The sequence below is a fragment of the Panthera pardus genome, unplaced genomic scaffold (genome assembly GCF_024362965.1).
Source record: "Panthera pardus isolate Hobbes unplaced genomic scaffold, ASM2436296v1 HiC_scaffold_15, whole genome shotgun sequence".
In the NCBI taxonomy this organism is placed as follows: domain Eukaryota; kingdom Metazoa; phylum Chordata; class Mammalia; order Carnivora; family Felidae; genus Panthera; species Panthera pardus.
The window spans coordinates 3,996,153-4,013,130 of record NW_026526710.1 but is presented as its reverse complement, the minus strand read 5'-3'; the positions used below and the strand labels follow the sequence as shown (position 1 = coordinate 4,013,130).

Sequence of the window (16,978 nt, the reverse complement as noted above, 5' to 3'; positions counted from 1 at the left end):
AAGCCACATATTGTACGATTCCATGGATAAGAGGCAAATCCATGAGGACAGGAAGCAGATTCGTGGTTGCAGGGCCTGGGGGAGGGGTGAGTGGGCATGACTGCTTAATGGGCACAGGGTTCTTCTTGGGGGTGATGAGAATGTCCTGGAACCAGGCAGAGGTGGTGGTTGTGTAAAATTGTGAATGTAATAAATGCCACTGAATTGTACACTTTAAAAGGGGTTCAAGTGGTAAATTTATGGTAAATGGGGTGGGCACTCTTGTGGACCCTAATGGCTAAATGCCCTGCGTTCTAAGCTTGGCTCTGCCACTACCCAGCGGGTGACCTTGGGCAAATCACTGTCCTACTCAGACCCTCCATTTCTTCTTCTGGAAAGCAGGAATGACAAACAGTCCCTCCAGTCAAGACTGACGTGAGGATTACAGATGAAAGTACCAAGTGCTCAGCCGTGTGTGTGACAAACGGCAGCGGTCATTAGAACTGTTGCGGTGCTTCTTAAAACAGCCTGGTGGGGCAGGCATTTTCAATTAAAATTTTAATTCTAAAATATTTCAAAGTCTAGAAATATACAAAAAAGAAAATGTAAATCCTCCCTCCCTTCCCTGGGTCCATGACCCAAATAGATGTTAACGCTCTGTTATTTGCTTCAAATTTCCCTCTTTTTATTTTTTAAAAAAAATTTCAATGTTTATTTTTGAAAGAGGGAGATAGAGAGCGAGCAGGGGAGCGGCAGAGAGAGAGGGAGACCGAATCCCAAGCAGGCTGTGTGCCGTCAGCACAGAGTCTGGGGCTTGAACCCACGAACCCTGAGATCATGACGTGAGTCGAAACCAAGAGTCTAATGCTTAACCAACTGAGCCACCCATGCGCCCCTCTCCCCAACTTTTTTTATGTTTATTTTTGAGGGGGTGGGAAGGGCAGAGAGAGAGGGAGACACAGAATCTGGAGCAGGCTCCAGGCTCTGAACTTTCAGCACAGAGCCTGATGTGGGGCTCGAACCCATGAACCGTGAGATCATGACCTGAGCTGAAGTCGGACGCTTAACCGACTGAGCCACCCAGGCTCCCCTCCCTGTTTGTTTTAAAGACAAAGAGCAAGCAACAGGTATGCCTGGGTGGCTCAGTTGGTTGAGCATCCTGAGTCTTGATTTTGGTTCAGGTCACGATCCCAGGGTCATGGGATTGAGCCCTGCATTGGACTCCGTGTTGAGTATGGAGCCTGCTTAAGATTCTCTCTCTCTCCCTTTTGCCCTTCTCCACCACTTGTGCTCTCTCTCTCTCTGAAAAAAAAAAAAAAAAAAAAAAAAAAAGTAACAGAGCCAGCCAGAGCCCTCCCCTCCCGATCTCCTCCTGGTCCCCTTCCCTGTGGAACCCCTCTCCCCAGGCTGGTGAGTGGTGACTCTTTTTGACATTAAAAAAATTTTTTTTAAAGGTTTACTTATTTTAATAGAGAGTGAGATAGAGATTGCATGTGCCAGTTGGAGAGGGGCAGAGAGAGAGGGAGAGAGAATCTCAAGCAGGCTCTGCTATCAGTGTGCAGCCCAATGCAGGGCTCAATCCCACAAACCAAGAGATCATGACCTGAGCCAAAATCAAGAGTCAGACGCTTAACCGACTGAGCCACTCAGGTGCCCCAACATTTTGTTTAAGCAAGCTCTACACCCAGCATGGGGCTTGAGCTCACGACCCCGAGATCGAGAGTCACATGCTCTACCGACTCAGTCAGCCAGGTGCCCCTCTTTTTGATATTTTAATCTATAGGCTTGTAGCCAATGCTCCAACAATGTGCAGTCTTGTCTTGTGGACACGAACTTCTAAAATAAACCCCATCTCCTGGGATGATTTTGTTGCCTGGTGTTACGGCAGTATTCTTGTTGATCCCTGCACTTCACCAGGACTGACTGGCCTGCCCACTGCTCATCCTGGCAGAGGGAGCCTAGCCTTCCTAGAGTCCCTCCCCTGACTCCATCCTTCCGTTTCTGGCTCTATGACTTTGGGCAACTCTCTGAGCCTCAGTTTCCTCGCTCAGGCAACGTTCAGACTCCAGCTTGCCTGTGCATCATTAATGGATGGACAACAGCCCAAATGTCTGCGCTAAGGATTCTGAGGATGAATGCTGGATCGCTCGGAAAAAGAGATCAATCAGTGATTCTGGTCAGGGGATGGGAGGGCAGCTCTGCATCCAAAGATTGTCTCCGCTTGCTGTAGGCACCTAGGCGCCACCTAGAGTTTAAAACCACCGGCAGACGTCATTCCTCTGGTTGAAGGAAGGACGAAAAGCAGGGAGACCATCTAGGGGCACACTGGCAGCAGCCCACGAGAGGGTCCCGACCACACTCACCCTGAGAGGCGCTGGGCTGCTGGCTGATGGCCTGGCCGAGCTGGTCTGAGAGCCACAGCTGCATGCGGATGAAGGGCTCTCGCCCCTTCTGTGTCAGCTTGCTCCACGGCTTCGGCCGGGACAGCATATCGCTCACACTGCCCTGTGACAGGCCCAGCACCTGGGGATGGGCGGAGCAGGAAGTGTAGGGAGGCAGGCCCCCCGGGACCCCGGCCATCCCCTCCCTCCCTCTCTGCAGGACACTTGGCCCACTGTTCACTCTGATTCCCTGGGAGGCCAGGGCTGCCTTGATTTGTTCTTCATTTCCCAGGTGCCTGCTGTGTGCCTGTGCTGTGCCCACCCCCCCCATCTGCAGTGCCCTTCCAGATATCCCTACGTGTAAGAATCCTTCTTGATTTTAAGCCCCCTCAAAAGCCCCCTCCTCTAGGAAGAGGCATCTTCCCTTGATGTCATTCCTCCTCCTCTCAGCTCACCTGACTCTCGACCTGCTCCTCTGCCAAGGGCAGAAGTGATGTTCAAAACTACTTAACCACTGGTATTGCAGGGGAACCCTGGCTGGGCTGAGTCTTAACCCTTTGGCGGCTGGACCATTGGGAGGAACGGAGGGTTCTGGAGGAGGAGAGGTAAGTGGCTACTCCTAACCAGAGGGAAGCACTTCACTGCTTTAACAACCATAGACCTGAATGTCAGCCCAGCCCTTCCTTTCCCACAGGACCCAGGGACGAGTGGATGCAGGAAAAAGGGTTTGGGGTCATGCAGACCTGGGTTTGAATTCTGCTTTTGCCTTGTTCCTGTTCATGCACACAACCTGTCTTTTCAAGACCATGAACACCGGGGGCTGGGTCCTCCGGTGGTCCACCCGCCCCAGGTCCCGTGGGCCCCACTATCTTCACCTTCTCCCCAAAGATCCTCTGGCAGATTCCATTCTTGGCCAGCTTCTCCTTGACCTGGCGCGTCAGCTCCAGTGTATCCACCTCCCGGTACATGTAAAGCTCGTACTGCTCGGGGGTCAGGGGCGGCACGGTCGGCTTCAGTGTGCGGGGCACGTATGCTGGGTAGTAGGCCAGCCGCCCACCGCTGCCCGCTTCGGGGACGCCACCTTCGGCCTTCAGCTCGCCCACTCTGGGAGGCTCGTCCTCGCCCCCCGCCGCTTCGTCCTCGGGGGCCGTGGGGGCCTCGTCCCCACGGGGCCAGGCCCGCCCGTTGGGCTGTCCGGAGTAGCCGGAGGAGGAGGAGGAGAGGGAGGGTGAGACAGAGGTGTAGGGGCGGCTGAGCAGGCCACGGTCCGAGGCCCAGTGGTGGTCGAAGTAGCCGGCGTCGCCAATCTCCGACTTGACCTTCCGGATGATGCTCTGCACGAAGGCAGCAGGGGACAAGACCGTGAGGGAGGTCTGTGTGGCACTGCTGCTGGTTCCCCCGCCGCCACCGCCGCTGCTGTCCTCCTGCTTGACATAGGTCGGAGCCCCATTCTGGCTCGCAGTAGCCAGCGAGGGCCGCTCTGGGGGCGAGGGAGGCACCGAGCGGCCCCGGGGGCCGGCCTCCATCTCCAGCAGGGCCTGCTGTTGCGCCTGCATCTCGCGGCGCGCTTGCTCCAGAATGTTCTTGATGGCATCTTCCGAGGTGCTGGCGGGGGCTGTGCCGTTGGTGATGCCCAGTGGGGCCGTGGAGTTCTTGGACTCACCTGTGGGGAGGAGGACAGGGTGGTCAGAGGCCCACGGTCAGGGGCATGGTTTCAAGGGCAAAGTTGTTCACGGCATCTGTGTGAGTATACTTTGGAGATACTGTGGAGATATTGCAATAAAACCAGTCAAATGAATTTTTTGGTTTCTGAGTGTATACAAAAATTATGTTTATGCTGCACCGTAGTCTATTTGGTGTGCAACAGCATTATGCCTCAGAAAAACCCCAACGTACATACCTGAACTAAAAAATACTTCATCACTCAAAAATGCCAACCATCACCTGAGCTTTCAGGAAGCCCTAATCTCTGACCACAGATAATCATAACAAATAGAATAATAATGAAAGCATTGGAAATACTGAGAGAATTGCCCAAATGTCACACAGAGGCACCGAGTGAGTAAATGCTGGAACGATGCTGCCGACAGACTTGCTTGACACAGGGTTGCCACAAACCTTTAGTTTAAACCAAGAGCAACATCTATAAAGCACAACGAAATGCACTCAAAAGAGGTATGCCTGTGTTTATGCCAGCAAAACGTTGGCAGCAACTTCTGTGTCCAACAATCGGGGGTTGGATAAATTACGGTCCGTCCGTATGGCAGAATATTAGACAGCCATCACAAACCAGGTAGACAGAGATTTTAGCATGTGTAGAGAAAGTGCTCATGGGGAAAATGTAATGTAAAAAAAGACCTGGCTTTTATTTATTTATTTTTATTTTTTTTTTTTAACGTTTTTATTTTTGAGACAGAGAGAGACAGAGCATGAATGGGGGAGGGTCAGAGAGAGGGAGACACAGAATCCGAAACAGGCTCCAGGCTCTGAGCTGTCAGCACAGAGCCCGACGCGGGGCTCGAACTCACGGACCGTGAGATCATGACCTGAGCTGAAGTCGGACGCTTAACCGACCAAGCCACCCAGGCGCCCCAAGACCTGTCTTTTAAATGTGCTAAGATCCATCTATGCAAATGTCAAAGACAAGAAAAACACTACAGCACATAAAATAAACTGCTTCACTTATTCTAATAGCAAAATAATGGCATGAACCCAAATGCTCATGGAGAACAGAAAGGATAATGAATAGTGACATGGTCACACAAACAGAATGCTATCCAGTGGTGGCTGCCCAACATTGTGAATATGCTAAATGCCATGGAATTGTTCACTTTAAAACGGTTAGTAAATTTTGCCTCAATTAAAATAAAAGAGTACTGCATGCCTATTGCAGAGAGTTAAGAAAGCAAAACTTAAGATGAAAAGAAAAATCCCCTTGATCTCTCTCTCAAAGGCAACCACATGAAATCTCCTCACGTATTTCCTTTGGGCTGCTTTCTAACTTCATACGTGGGGCGATCATACTTGATGTGGGAGTGTAGCCCGGTTTGCCCCCACCCAGTATCAACATGAGTATTTTGTCTTATGATTAGAAGTTCTATCTTTCATGACTGCCTATGCCACCTGAAGGTATAGTCTCTGCTTTATTTACCTGATCCCCCACTGCTGGACAGTTAGGTTGTTTCTAGTTTGTCACTGCTGTGAGCAACGTTAAAGGAATAGCTTGTATATAAATCTTTGTCCCCATCCTGGATATTTCCCTCAATTCCCAGAGTAGAACTCTCGAGTTAGCAGTTAGTCATATTTGTCTCCTCCCTGGGGGGCTGTTAGTTGCTTTCACTCTTGTCAGGGGCATGGGGCAACAACCCGGGCACTTTTTCCCTTGCCCTCTCCTCACAGACCCTGCATGGAATGCCCCTGGCTGGCCCACTCTGCAGTGATGTTGCCTTTTTAATCTCCGTGCTGTCTTGTGTGTTGTTTCTGACCCTTCCACCCCCATGGGAGAGCACTGTACGGGGAGCCAGGAGACCTGGGTTCTCCCTTGGCCTCTGTGTAACTGTGAGTATATCTCTCCCTCTCTGGTCTCAGCTGTCCTGTTGTTTAATGGAAGAGTTCTATTAGTCTTTTTCTCATGGTTCTTTTCACTCCACTATTGTGTCTCGTTCACAGCTGTAACCTGTTTCCAGTATGCAGTACGTGCTTAACCAATGTTTACCGAATGACTGCCTCTCTTGCTCCAGGAGCCGATCAAGAAGAAAGAAACTGAGGTGTACATAGATGGGCCTCAGTGGATTATTTGGATGGGGCAGTGTAGGCTCCTAGCTGGGAAAGCATCCTCTGCCCCTCCCAGGGACCAGGCAGGGGGAGGGCCCTTGGCTCTCCAGCCACAGAGGCTTGGGAATCGAGACACTTGCTCTGAGGTGCCACCAGGGGGCAGCAGACACCACAAAGCGGGAGCATGAAGCCAGCATCAGGTCCAAAGTCCGCTACAGTCTACACTGTGCTGTGCTACACAGTGCTGGGTGCAGGGATGCAAGTTGGTCCCTGGCTGCAAAAAACCCTCAGACTGATAGGAAGTACAGACATGTCAGCAGAGGCATGTGTAACATGAACAAATGCAACGAGAGAAAAATAATGACAATGTTAACTATGATGATGGCTAGATCTTCAGGGGCATCTTCGACATGCCAGGCCCTCAGGCTGAGTGCTTGCCAGTCCTATTCTCACACAAGATCCTCACACAACAATAGGAGAGGAGTACTAATACTGTGCCTATTTTAAATGTAAGACAATGGAGGCACAGAGAGGCTAAGTAACTTTTCCAAGGTCACACAGCTAATAAACAGCAGAGCCAAAATTTGCAGCCAGGCCACTCTGGCTCCACTGCACCAAGCAATATAGGTGATTATAGGGGGTCCAAGGAGGATCAGTATCCATTCCATCCAGATGGAGGTGGGGGGTTTCCTGGATGAGGTGACTTCTGAGTTGAATTGTGAATTGGCCAGGGGTGAGGACGGCATTAGGGGCATAGGGAATAGCATGAGAATGGACATGGCTATAAGCATTTCATTCGAGAAGGATTGGGGGTTGGGAGGAGTCAAGACCATAAGGCCTGGAGGCCTTGTTGAGGAGCTGGGGTTTTTTAATTAAAAAATAAAATTTTATTTTATAGAGAGAGTGCAAGCAAGTAGGGGAGACGGGCAGAGGGAGAGAGAGAGAGAATCTCAAGCAGGCTCCACACGCAGTGCGAGCCAACCACAGGGACATGGGGCTCAATCCCACGACTCTGGGATCATGACCTGAGCTGAAACCAAGAACTGGAGGCTCAATCAACTGAGCCACCCAGGCACCCTGAGGATCTGGGATTTTTATCTTGAGGGCAATGGGGAGGAGCTGTGGAAGTGACATGACCCTGTGTATGCTCCAGAAAGATCTCTCTGGCCTCTGGGTGGAGAATGGGCTGCAGTGGGACCTAGAATATCACTGGCAAGACCAGTGAAGAGGCTAATGAAACAGTCCCAGCAAGTGATGATGGTGGCAGTCCAGGACAGCCTCTCGCCCCGCCTGGGTGTCGGGCAGCATCTTCGACAGGTTCCCAGTCCTGAGCTGGTGGGTTCGGGGAGGGGGAGGGGGGTGGGTGCAGAGAGGGAGTTCTGTCTCAGACACACTGACTCTTCGATGTCAGTGCGGGACCCTGGTGGACATTCCCAGCCAGCAGCTGGCTTATGGCTCCATAACTCTCGAGAGAGGTGTGGCCTGGAGAAGGGATGTTTTGGCTGTTGTTGGAACTTCCAGGAGTGGACCAACTCACCTAAGAAACATCAGACTAAAGTCAGAGGGCCTGGGGGGCACCCTGCGTTTGAGGGGCTGATGGAGAATGTACACTCTGGTAGGCTAAATGAGGGTCTCCCAGAGGCACTCACGTCCCAGTCCCTGGGACCCGAACCGTGACTTCACACAGCAAAGGGGACTTTGCAGATGTGATTAAGTTAGGGGTCTTGAGATCCTGGGTTCTGTGGGTGGGCCCCACATCATCACAAGGGTGCTTGTGAGAGGAAGTAGGGGGATCAGAGACAGAGAGGAAGATGCTATGATGCTGGGTTTGAGGATGCAGGAGGGGCCGTGAAGCAAGGAATGTGGGCGCCTCCAGAAGCTCGAGAAGGTAAGGAAATGGATTCTCCCTGGAGCCTCTAGAGGAAACACAGCCCTGCTGACACCTTGACTCTAGCCCAGTGAGGCTGACTGTGGCCTTTGGGACTGTGAGAGAATAAACTGTGCTGTTTTTAGCCACTGAGTCTGTGGCCGAACAGTAGCACGAGGAGGCTAATATAGGGCCCTGGGAAAGTGCAGAAGGTGCAGTCTGGGGGGTAGGAGGAAGGCAGGAAAACAGGGTCTCCCTGGGGACTAGAAAGTGGAGGAGGTGCAGGAAGGAGGGTGAGGCTTCGAGCGTTGTTCTTGACAAGCTCCTGTGTGATTACTGGTCACTGTGTCTCCTCAAAGTTGAGGACATCCGGACAATCCAGACCAGTGCTGCAGCAGTCACTGGGTGTCTCCTACGGCGTCTCACTTGTCACCTTGCAAGGTGGCCAGTGAGGCTGAAGAACTGAAGCTGTAGTTTTATTTAACTTTAAACAGTTTGAATGGATATAGTCACACATGGCTGGTGGCTGCCGTACCAACCTGGACCTGGTGCTTTCCAGGCCCAGACCTTGCTTGGTGCAGGTTGGCTGGCAAAGCAGTTCTGACCTGCTCGGAATCCCCGCCGTGGTGGATGAAGGTGGACCCGGCCTTACCTCCTGCTCTGGGCAGTCCCTGGAGGCCTCAGGCCTCACCTGCTGTGGTCACACTCACCCCCTTTCTGGGACTCGATCTCTTTCTTGGCCTGTTCCAGGATGCTCTTGATGGCGTCATCTGAGCCTGTCTCTGGTGTGCGGATTCTTGGGGTGATACTGCCTGGGGGAGGCAAGGGGGCATCTGTCAGGGGGACCTGCATGTTGGGGGTCAGTCCCTGGAGCTGGGCAGGGTGAAGGGTTGGTCCCCTCCTCCCTCGAGGGCTCCAGGGCCAGGGCTGGGAGAGGGAGGGCCAGACCTTGAGTGCGTGTGGCAAGACCGCTGTTTAGCCAGTCTGTGTAACAAACCGGATCTACAAATGATTCTGACTTGAAATAGTGTTAGTATTAATATTAATAATAATATGATAACAATGATGGCTGCCACCACCATAGCTAACAGTTCTCAAACAGTTCCTATGTTCCAGGTGCTGTACTAAGTAGCTTATACTCATTTAACCCTCATAGGAGGCTGGCAGATGGGGACAGATGGGGATACTGAGGCATGTCACTCAGTGGGTGAATGGCAGAGCTGGAACTCAAAACTCAGGTGATTATGAGGTCAAAGCCCGGGCCATTCACATGGATTACCCTAAAAATCAAGTCTGGCAAGGTTGGCAGGAAGCCAGGCCATCTCATGGATGGGTGAACTGAGGCTTGGAGGTCTTCAGGAAATACCTGCCAGGGCAGCTCCCGGGCCCAGCCTTTTCCCCACAATGATCAGCCTGAGCTGTCCCATTAGGCCCATGTGGGGAGCAAGAGGTAGCCAAAGGCCCCAGGAAGGAGGGACGAGGATACATTTCGTTATTTTACAAAGGGGGAGGCTGAGGCACAGAGAGGCAAAGTCACTTGCCCCAGGTGACAAAGCTGGGAGGTGGCAGAACTAGGCTATGACCCCAGAGCCTGTGTTCTCAGCCCCCAGCCAGCCTTTTGCCCTGGGCTTGGCTGGGGAGGCTGGGGCCGAGCCCCTCACCTCGGGATGGGCCCTCACCTCTCTGCCGCACCTGGATGGTCCTCAGAGCCAGCACGTTCTGCTCATCCGACAGGAACTGCTTCATCTTGATGAAGGGCTCCTTGCCCTTCACTGTGAGCTTGCGCCAGGGCTTGGGCCGGGCCAGGATCTCGCTGACCGAGCCCTGTGACAGCCCCAGCACATAGTGGCCAAACACCCGCTGCCCGATGTTGTGTTTGAGCAGCTGCTCCTTCACCTGGAATGCAATCTCCGCCGTGTCGAGCTGCTCCTCCTCGGTTCCGGCCCCTGCCCCAGCTGTGCTGCCCCCACCCCCATCTACAGGCTCGGGGGCCCCGGGTGGCTCAGGGCCAGGAGCTGGGGTGGCAGGGGCCGTGGGCGGCTTGGTGCCATAGAAGGCTGGGGGGAACACCAGCAGGCCACCCGCCTCCCCCTTGAAGGTGGCCGGGGGCATCATATGTTTGGACAGCAGTGTGTCCCCTGCCAGTCTGTCCCCAGAAGCCAGGCTGGGGAAGGGGGACAATGAGAAAGTCCTTGGGCCATCGGGGCCCAGGCCAGGGCCCAGCAGGGGCTGCCCAGGGCTGGGGGACAGGGGGTCTTCAGGCCCTGGCGGTGGCGGGAGCTGTGGAGGCGATGGGTAGGACTGCTCTGTGCCCAGGGAGTCCTTGATGGAATCATCCTCTGAAGGGTCCTCCTCTAGAATGCCAAGAGAGACAGATGGAGGAAAAGAGGAGAGACAGAGAGAAAGACAGAAGCGGACAGTGATGGGGGTGGGGAGAGAGAGAGAGAAAGAGAGAGGGACAGAGAGAGAGAGGGAGAGAGACAAAGAAAGAAATCATGAGAGTGACGCCCAGAGAGTGACACCAGAGAAACAGAGATAGGGAAACAGACAGAAATAAGAGAGATGCACAGGGGAGATGGGATGCACAGGGGAGGGAAATAAGAGGGATGCGCAGGGGAGACACGGAGAGAGGCAGCGAGGCAGAGCCAGCGTGAAAGGCAGAAAGAGACAGAAAGGCACAGAGACAGAGATAGAAAGTGGGAGGCAGAGAGACAGTGTAAGACAGAAAGACACACACATGAGGGAGAAATTCAGGGGCAGGACGAGGGGAGAGAGGGCAGCAGGGTGGGGGAGAGAAGTGTTATAGGCATCCAGCAGTACTAAAAGCTACCCTTCTGATTCTGAAATCCCTACCTGTGCAGGCCTGGCCCACATTCCAGTTCTGGGCAGCCACCCCCACCCCATCAAGAACACTCACTGAGCACTTGTTACGTGCTAGCACCTGGCCCCGAGGTGGGGAGCTCAGATCAATGCCCACCTCAGCAGGATGCCCGTTCCTGGTGCCTGCCTTCCAGCCCTCCTCGTCCTAGGCATCCTATGTGTTTGCACTCCCCATGTGAACAGCACCCACAAAGTGGATCCATTATTGACCCCATTTTATAGATGAGGAAACAGAGGCAGCACAGAGAGTCTTGGCCGGGGCCACATGGCGACAAAGTCATGGAGCCACTGTGTGGGGAGAAGAGCTGAGGAGGTGATCTGGGGAGACAGCAATGTCTACAGGCCATTTCCAGCAGCCTGCTGTGGGGGGTGCAATGTGAATGCCCTCCTTGTGCCCTGTGACCTCTTCCTGCTGCTCACTAAGGATCGGGGATGAGTTGGAGCCTTTTGGAGGGCCTTGGGAGGGCCTGGGTGAGCTGTGTGAGGAAGGCAAGTGTGGACACTGTGCGGGACACTGCCAGCTGGCTTGGCCATGGAGAGCACCCAGCTCAGCACCGGGCACACAGCGGGTGCTCGATCAATGTGCACCCTTTTCTCCATCACTCTCCTGCTTGCATGGGAGGCAGTGGAGAAGGCCAGAGGCCCACAAACAGCCCCCACCCCGGCCCCTTGGCCCCAAGAGCATCCTGCCTCCCCTACCAGGGCTGGTCAGAAGACCAGGCTTTTCCAGAAGGAATTTCTGCGTGGGGAAGAAGGCCTCCTTTGCCATGAGCAACGAGTCTTCGGGCTTGGACATGCCCTGAGGAGACAAGAAGCTGGGCTGAGAGGGCATGGTGGGCAGACGGCTCTCAAGGTCAGCTTGCAACGCGGGGACAGTGGCGGAAACACTCACCTGCGGGAGGCTGCAGGTGCTAGAGGCCAGCTTCATGGCTTTCAGGATGCTGCCAGAGAAAGTGGAGAGAGTCCAAGGCCAGCCACATTCCCCGGGCTTCGGGAGAGGTCTTGAGAGATACTTCCTCTAGCTCATCTTCCCCGATTGAGAACAACTGCCCCACCCCGTGGACCCTACATAACACTGGACTCAGGGCAACGACAGGCCTTGAGTAGCAGGCCCGTGAACCGGTTCCATCATACCTGGAGGGGTGTTGCGTTAACCCACTCCCACACTCGCGGGCCCCAGCCAACCTGATCACAAGGCACTGATCACAGCACTGACCACAAGGCTACCCTGCATGCTCTCCAATAGGTGGCTCTTGATGGCAAGGGGCCATGCATGGTTAGGTTTTGATACCCGAGGTGCCATGGAGAGGAGACAAGGGCATCACAAAATGGGATGTGGTGGGAGGAGGAAGATCATGCACTTTGCCAAGGGCCCCGCATTGCCAAGGAAGAGGGCTGGGGGTTCTGTGGAGCCCCCCTCTGCTGAGTACCTCAGCTCTGTTTTAATTTCTTCATAGTCAGACTGTGCCTGGAGCTTCTCTTCCAGCTTCTAGAGGAGAAAATAAAGATGGTTCAAGGCTGGTCCGCGTCGTTCTGTCTGGGGATGCCCTGCCTAGATCCTGTCTGCACACCTCCTCTCCCAAGGGCTACCTCTATGGCTTCGGACTTGGCCGTGAGCTGCCGCTCCAGGTCCGCAATCTGGTTGGCAGAGGTCTCCTCCAGTTCCTGCAGAGAATTCTGGAGGTGCTGCACATCCTTCAGCAGCCGCAGGATCTCCCGATCCTTGGAGGCCAGGGCAGCCTCAAGCCGGGGGCCTGAGCACAGCGCGAAGTTCACCTTATCCTGAGGACAGAGTGGGGCTTTGAGGGGCTGGGAGGTGTGGGGCAGGGGGCTGCAGGGCTCCACCCCTGAATCCCAAACAGAATGGGAAATCCATCTATGGCATGGCCCCCATGCCGTGCACCCCAGAGTGACTCAGCTCCTCCTTACAGGCTCTGGCTTTCCTCTTCTTACCTCTGAGCCTTTGCTCAGGCCAGTCCTACCAGCCTGGATGATTTCCCTCTCTTATTCAAACTGAGGGGGAATGGGCAGAGGAGGTTTTCTGGAGAAAGATGGGTCCAAACTGTGATGAAGTTTAAGAACAAGTTAGTGATTTGGAAAATCGCTTGGCAGCATTCACCAAGGGCAGACGTGTTTCTGCTTGGTATGTGTAGGGAAAAGCAGCCATCTATGCACCAAGATACACATGTGAACACATATGAATATTCATAGCAATTCTCTCTGTAACAGCCCCAAATTGGGCTCCAAATGCCTCCAAGTGCCCTCCAACCAGAGAATGGATGAACAGGTTGTGGTACATCCACACAATGGAACACTATACAGCATTGAAAATGGATAATCTACAACTACTAACACCGGCATGAATCACTCTCTCGGATATACTATGAAGTGAAAGAAGCTAGACACAAAAGTGTGTGTGTGTGTGTGTGTGTGTGTGTGTGTGTGTGTTCCAATTAAGATCAGGTAATGAAAACAGGCACACCCCAGCTGTGCTGTTATAAGTCAGGAGAGTGGTTCCCCTTGGGGAGTAGCCCCCGAATGGGAACACAGGGGGGGCATTGTTCTGGGTGTTGGGAATATTCTACTTATTGAACTGGTTGCTGGTTACAGTATCTCTGAAAAACTCAACATGCTATACACTTACGATAAGCTGATAAGCACATTTTTTCTTATATATATTATACTTCAGAAAACATTTGTTAAAAAGGAACGAAAAAAAAGGGCAATACCCGGTGAGGAAGTGGTAGGGATTGGGTATTCCCAGCAGAGGTTACCTCACAGATAAAGGTTTAGGTTTCTACACTGGGCACAGTTCCTATCCCAGCGAGATGTTTCCCCTCCATTCAAGGCAGACCCTCAGGGTTAGATGTGAGACCTTGTAGCTACTGCCCTCAGCCCCAAGCCCCATGGCTCCTCCAGATTTTAGGAAATGGCCCCTTTGTCCTGGAAAAAGACAAAGGAGGTTGATGCTTGGGAGGGCCTGAAGTCGGGCTGGTCCTGAGCTCAGTTACAAATGAATCTAAGAAGCGTCAGAAAAAACAAAACAAAACAGAAAACACAACCTACCACTACCAATACTGGCTATTCTTCCAGGGAGATAAATGCCAATTAAAACAGGAAGCGGATGCCATTAACACATTAAATTAATTAGCATCGAGCGCCACTGTTGTGCTCAGAAAAACTCACCCTCCAAACCGGCAAAATTCCCTATGGCTGATTAGCACAGGCATTTGCTGGGTTCCACGGGGGTTAATTAAGAACCACTGGCAAATTCGTTCTGAGGTGTCCTCATGAGCTCTCTTGCCTTCAGCCTCTCTTGTGCTCACTCTTTGCGTTGTACAGATATACAGGCACATTGCCATATGCACACTGCCTCCTGGGACACAGACACAGGGGGACACACCTACAGACACAGCACACACTGACACAAGGACCTGCTGGAGTCCTCCTGCTGACATGCAGACACACAGAAATACCCAGGTATTAAAGAGATATACTCAGATGGACATGTCACTGTGACACACAGAGACACGTATGTGCTCAGAGATCACATGAGCCATGGGCTAAAACACCTCAGACACACCCCAAACCTACTACTACTACTACGAATAGTATCATCAAATATCCACTGAGCCGAGACTATAGGGTAAGCACTGTTTTAGGTACTTTACGTGTAATCCTCCCAATAGCTCTACAAGGCAGGTCCAGGTCTTACTTGTACAGATGAGGAAACCGAGGCACAGTCAGATTAAGGATACAGTTATTTGCCCAAAGGCCACCAACAGACACACACATTCATAGTAACACATGTTCACGGAGACATATTCCAATCTTTAAACAGAAAGACAGACACAGGCACACCGGTCTATGTACCAGGGTGTCGGCTGAAGTGAAAACCATGCTGGCCATTTCAGGTTCATGGGTGGAGACTGCAAATCACCCTGGAGCAGCCCCGTTATTATGTGAGGAAGTGGGAATCTAGTCCCTTGGTATGCAGAGATCTGGAAAGAAGGTGGACCAGCTTACAGAAGAAACCCGAGGCTTTCTGGGAGAGGAGCAATGGAGATTCTTTTTTTTTTTTTTTTTAATGTAGGCTCCATGCCCAACATAGGGCTTGAACTCACTACCCTGAGATCAAGAGGTGCTCTACTGACTGAGCCAGTCAGGTGTCTTGAAATGGAGACCTTAACACATGACAGAAGGGTAGGTTGGGGTGGCTCTGAATGATATCTCTATGACCCCAGGACCCCAGAGGGGCACCAACCAGGAGGAAAGAAAAAGATGCACTAACTAAGCAGGCTTAACACAGGAACCTCAAGGTTGACGACTAAAGACTGGTTCTTTGTAGCACGTGGCTGTCTGGGAAGCCCTACTGGAATCATGTTTTGGGAACTAAGGGCTGACGGGAGTGTCAGTCTCCCATCTCGGTTAAGCGGTTAAGCGGTCCCACTGCGGTCTGGCAGGAATTGAGAACCAGTGGTCAATGGCGACACCCGGTGGCAACCGCCAAACCACACCGCCACTCTACAGCTCCAATTACCTCCCTCCCACCCATTCTTGCCAGGCATCTGGCAATAGAAATGGTCCTCTTTGGCCTGAGTAAGTTGCTGGCATTTTTGGACAATTTGGAGTAAAGAACGGCCTCCAGAGGAGGATGCTGGACTTCCTATTAATCACATATGGAAGCCTGAGCCTGAAGAGAGCTCTGGCTGTAATTTGACCGTCGGCTGGTAAAGCAAGTCATAGTAATTATAGTAAACTATGCATTGACCTGGGCAATGCTATGCCCACTGTATCCACATACAGTCATGTGCATAATTTCACACGGATGCACATGACTGACTCACAAGACGTCATCCCATCCATATATTCATACTCACCAACACGGCGTTTCCCAACCTTTCCCTCTGACTCTCCCACCATCCTTACCCCACTGGGTCCCTGGGGGGAGCAGCAGGCCAGGCGGATAGAGCTGTTGACTGAGGCGAGTTGTTCTCGAAGGCTTTCTACCTCCCGCTGGGCAGCCTCAGCTCGCTGGGGGTGGGGGGGGGGGAGAATTGGGGCAAGCGCAGTTAAGAGGTGAACAGGGCCATAGTGGATCCCACCATGGCCCTCTGCCATCACTCTGCATGCCTCAGGCAGGGCTGGGCCTTTGTCTCCAGCTCCCATGTCACCTAGCATGGAATGGGGCCTGGATGGAGGGTCCGCAGAGGTGGCTTCCGTGAGCTGTGGCAGGCCCTTGGGCAAGTCACTTCCCCTCTCTGGGTCTCAGTTTTCCTCTTGTGAAATGGGGGCAATGAAACACATCTACTGCAGAGGTGTTCCGAAATACATCTAAATCAGAATGCCAGTTTACTGAACTGGGTCTATGGTAGATCTTAACTCCTCAAAAATTTCTAAGAAAAAAGCCTGGAAGAGAGACTCCGAGTGTTAACAATGTAGCCTTGTGGCTTTAGAGAGAAATCTGTACTTTGTCACTTCCTGGTTGTGCGACCTTAGGCAAGAGACTTCATCTGCCCAGCCTCGGTTTCCCTATTTGTAAAATGGGAATGATAAAAGTAACTACCTTCTAGGATTGTTTGGCAAAGTAAGTGATCCGGTAAAATACAGCTCATTAGGTATCTTAGCCAGGTGCTTGACACATATAAATGTGTCAGTAATTGGTTAACTTTAATAAAACTGGAAGAGCTGGGACTGTATTTTTTCCCTCAGCTGGTGGTGCAGGTTATACTGATTACGGTTGACTTACACGCTGACCTTGGCAATCAAGATGCTATGCCTATTAGGGGCGCCTGGGTGGCGCAGTCGGTTAAGCGTCCGACTTCAGCCAGGTCACGATCTCGCGGTCCGTGAGTTCGAGCCCCGCGTCAGGCTCTGGGCTGATGGCTCGGAGCCTGGAGCCTGTTTCCGATTCTGTGTCTCCCTCTCTCTCTGCCCCTCCCCCGTTCATGCTCTGTCTCTCTCTGTCCCAAAAATAAATAAAAAACGTTGAAAAAAAAAAAACAAACTTCTCTAAGCTATATTTAAAAAAAAAAAAAAAAAAAGATGCTATGCCTATTATATGCACCTGGAGACCCACACACATCCATGTTCACAT

The 16,978-nt window shown here is 52.4% G+C and overlaps 1 protein-coding gene across 9 annotated transcripts in view; it reads right to left on the bottom strand.

Moving 5' to 3' along the window:
• The window catches only part of CUX2 (cut like homeobox 2), a 320,662-nt gene that overhangs the window by 14,163 nt on the left and 289,521 nt on the right, over positions 1–16,978 (bottom strand). For 8 of the 9 annotated variants that reach the window (XM_053902021.1, XM_019467450.2, XM_019467452.2 and 5 more), the window contains 9 exons: positions 15,811–15,915; positions 12,472–12,663; positions 12,312–12,370; positions 11,774–11,822; positions 11,581–11,701; positions 9,681–10,355; positions 8,712–8,813; positions 3,236–4,023; positions 2,343–2,502 (listed from right to left, as the gene is read on the bottom strand). In XM_053902021.1, coding sequence (XP_053757996.1) covers positions 2,343–2,502; positions 3,236–4,023; positions 8,712–8,813; positions 9,681–10,355; positions 11,581–11,701; positions 11,774–11,822; positions 12,312–12,370; positions 12,472–12,663; positions 15,811–15,915 — 2,251 coding nt within the window. The remainder of the gene's footprint in view (positions 1–2,342; positions 2,503–3,235; positions 4,024–8,711; positions 8,814–9,680; positions 10,356–11,580; positions 11,702–11,773; positions 11,823–12,311; positions 12,371–12,471; positions 12,664–15,810; positions 15,916–16,978) is intronic. The other variant, XM_019467446.2, reaches the window with a different exon arrangement.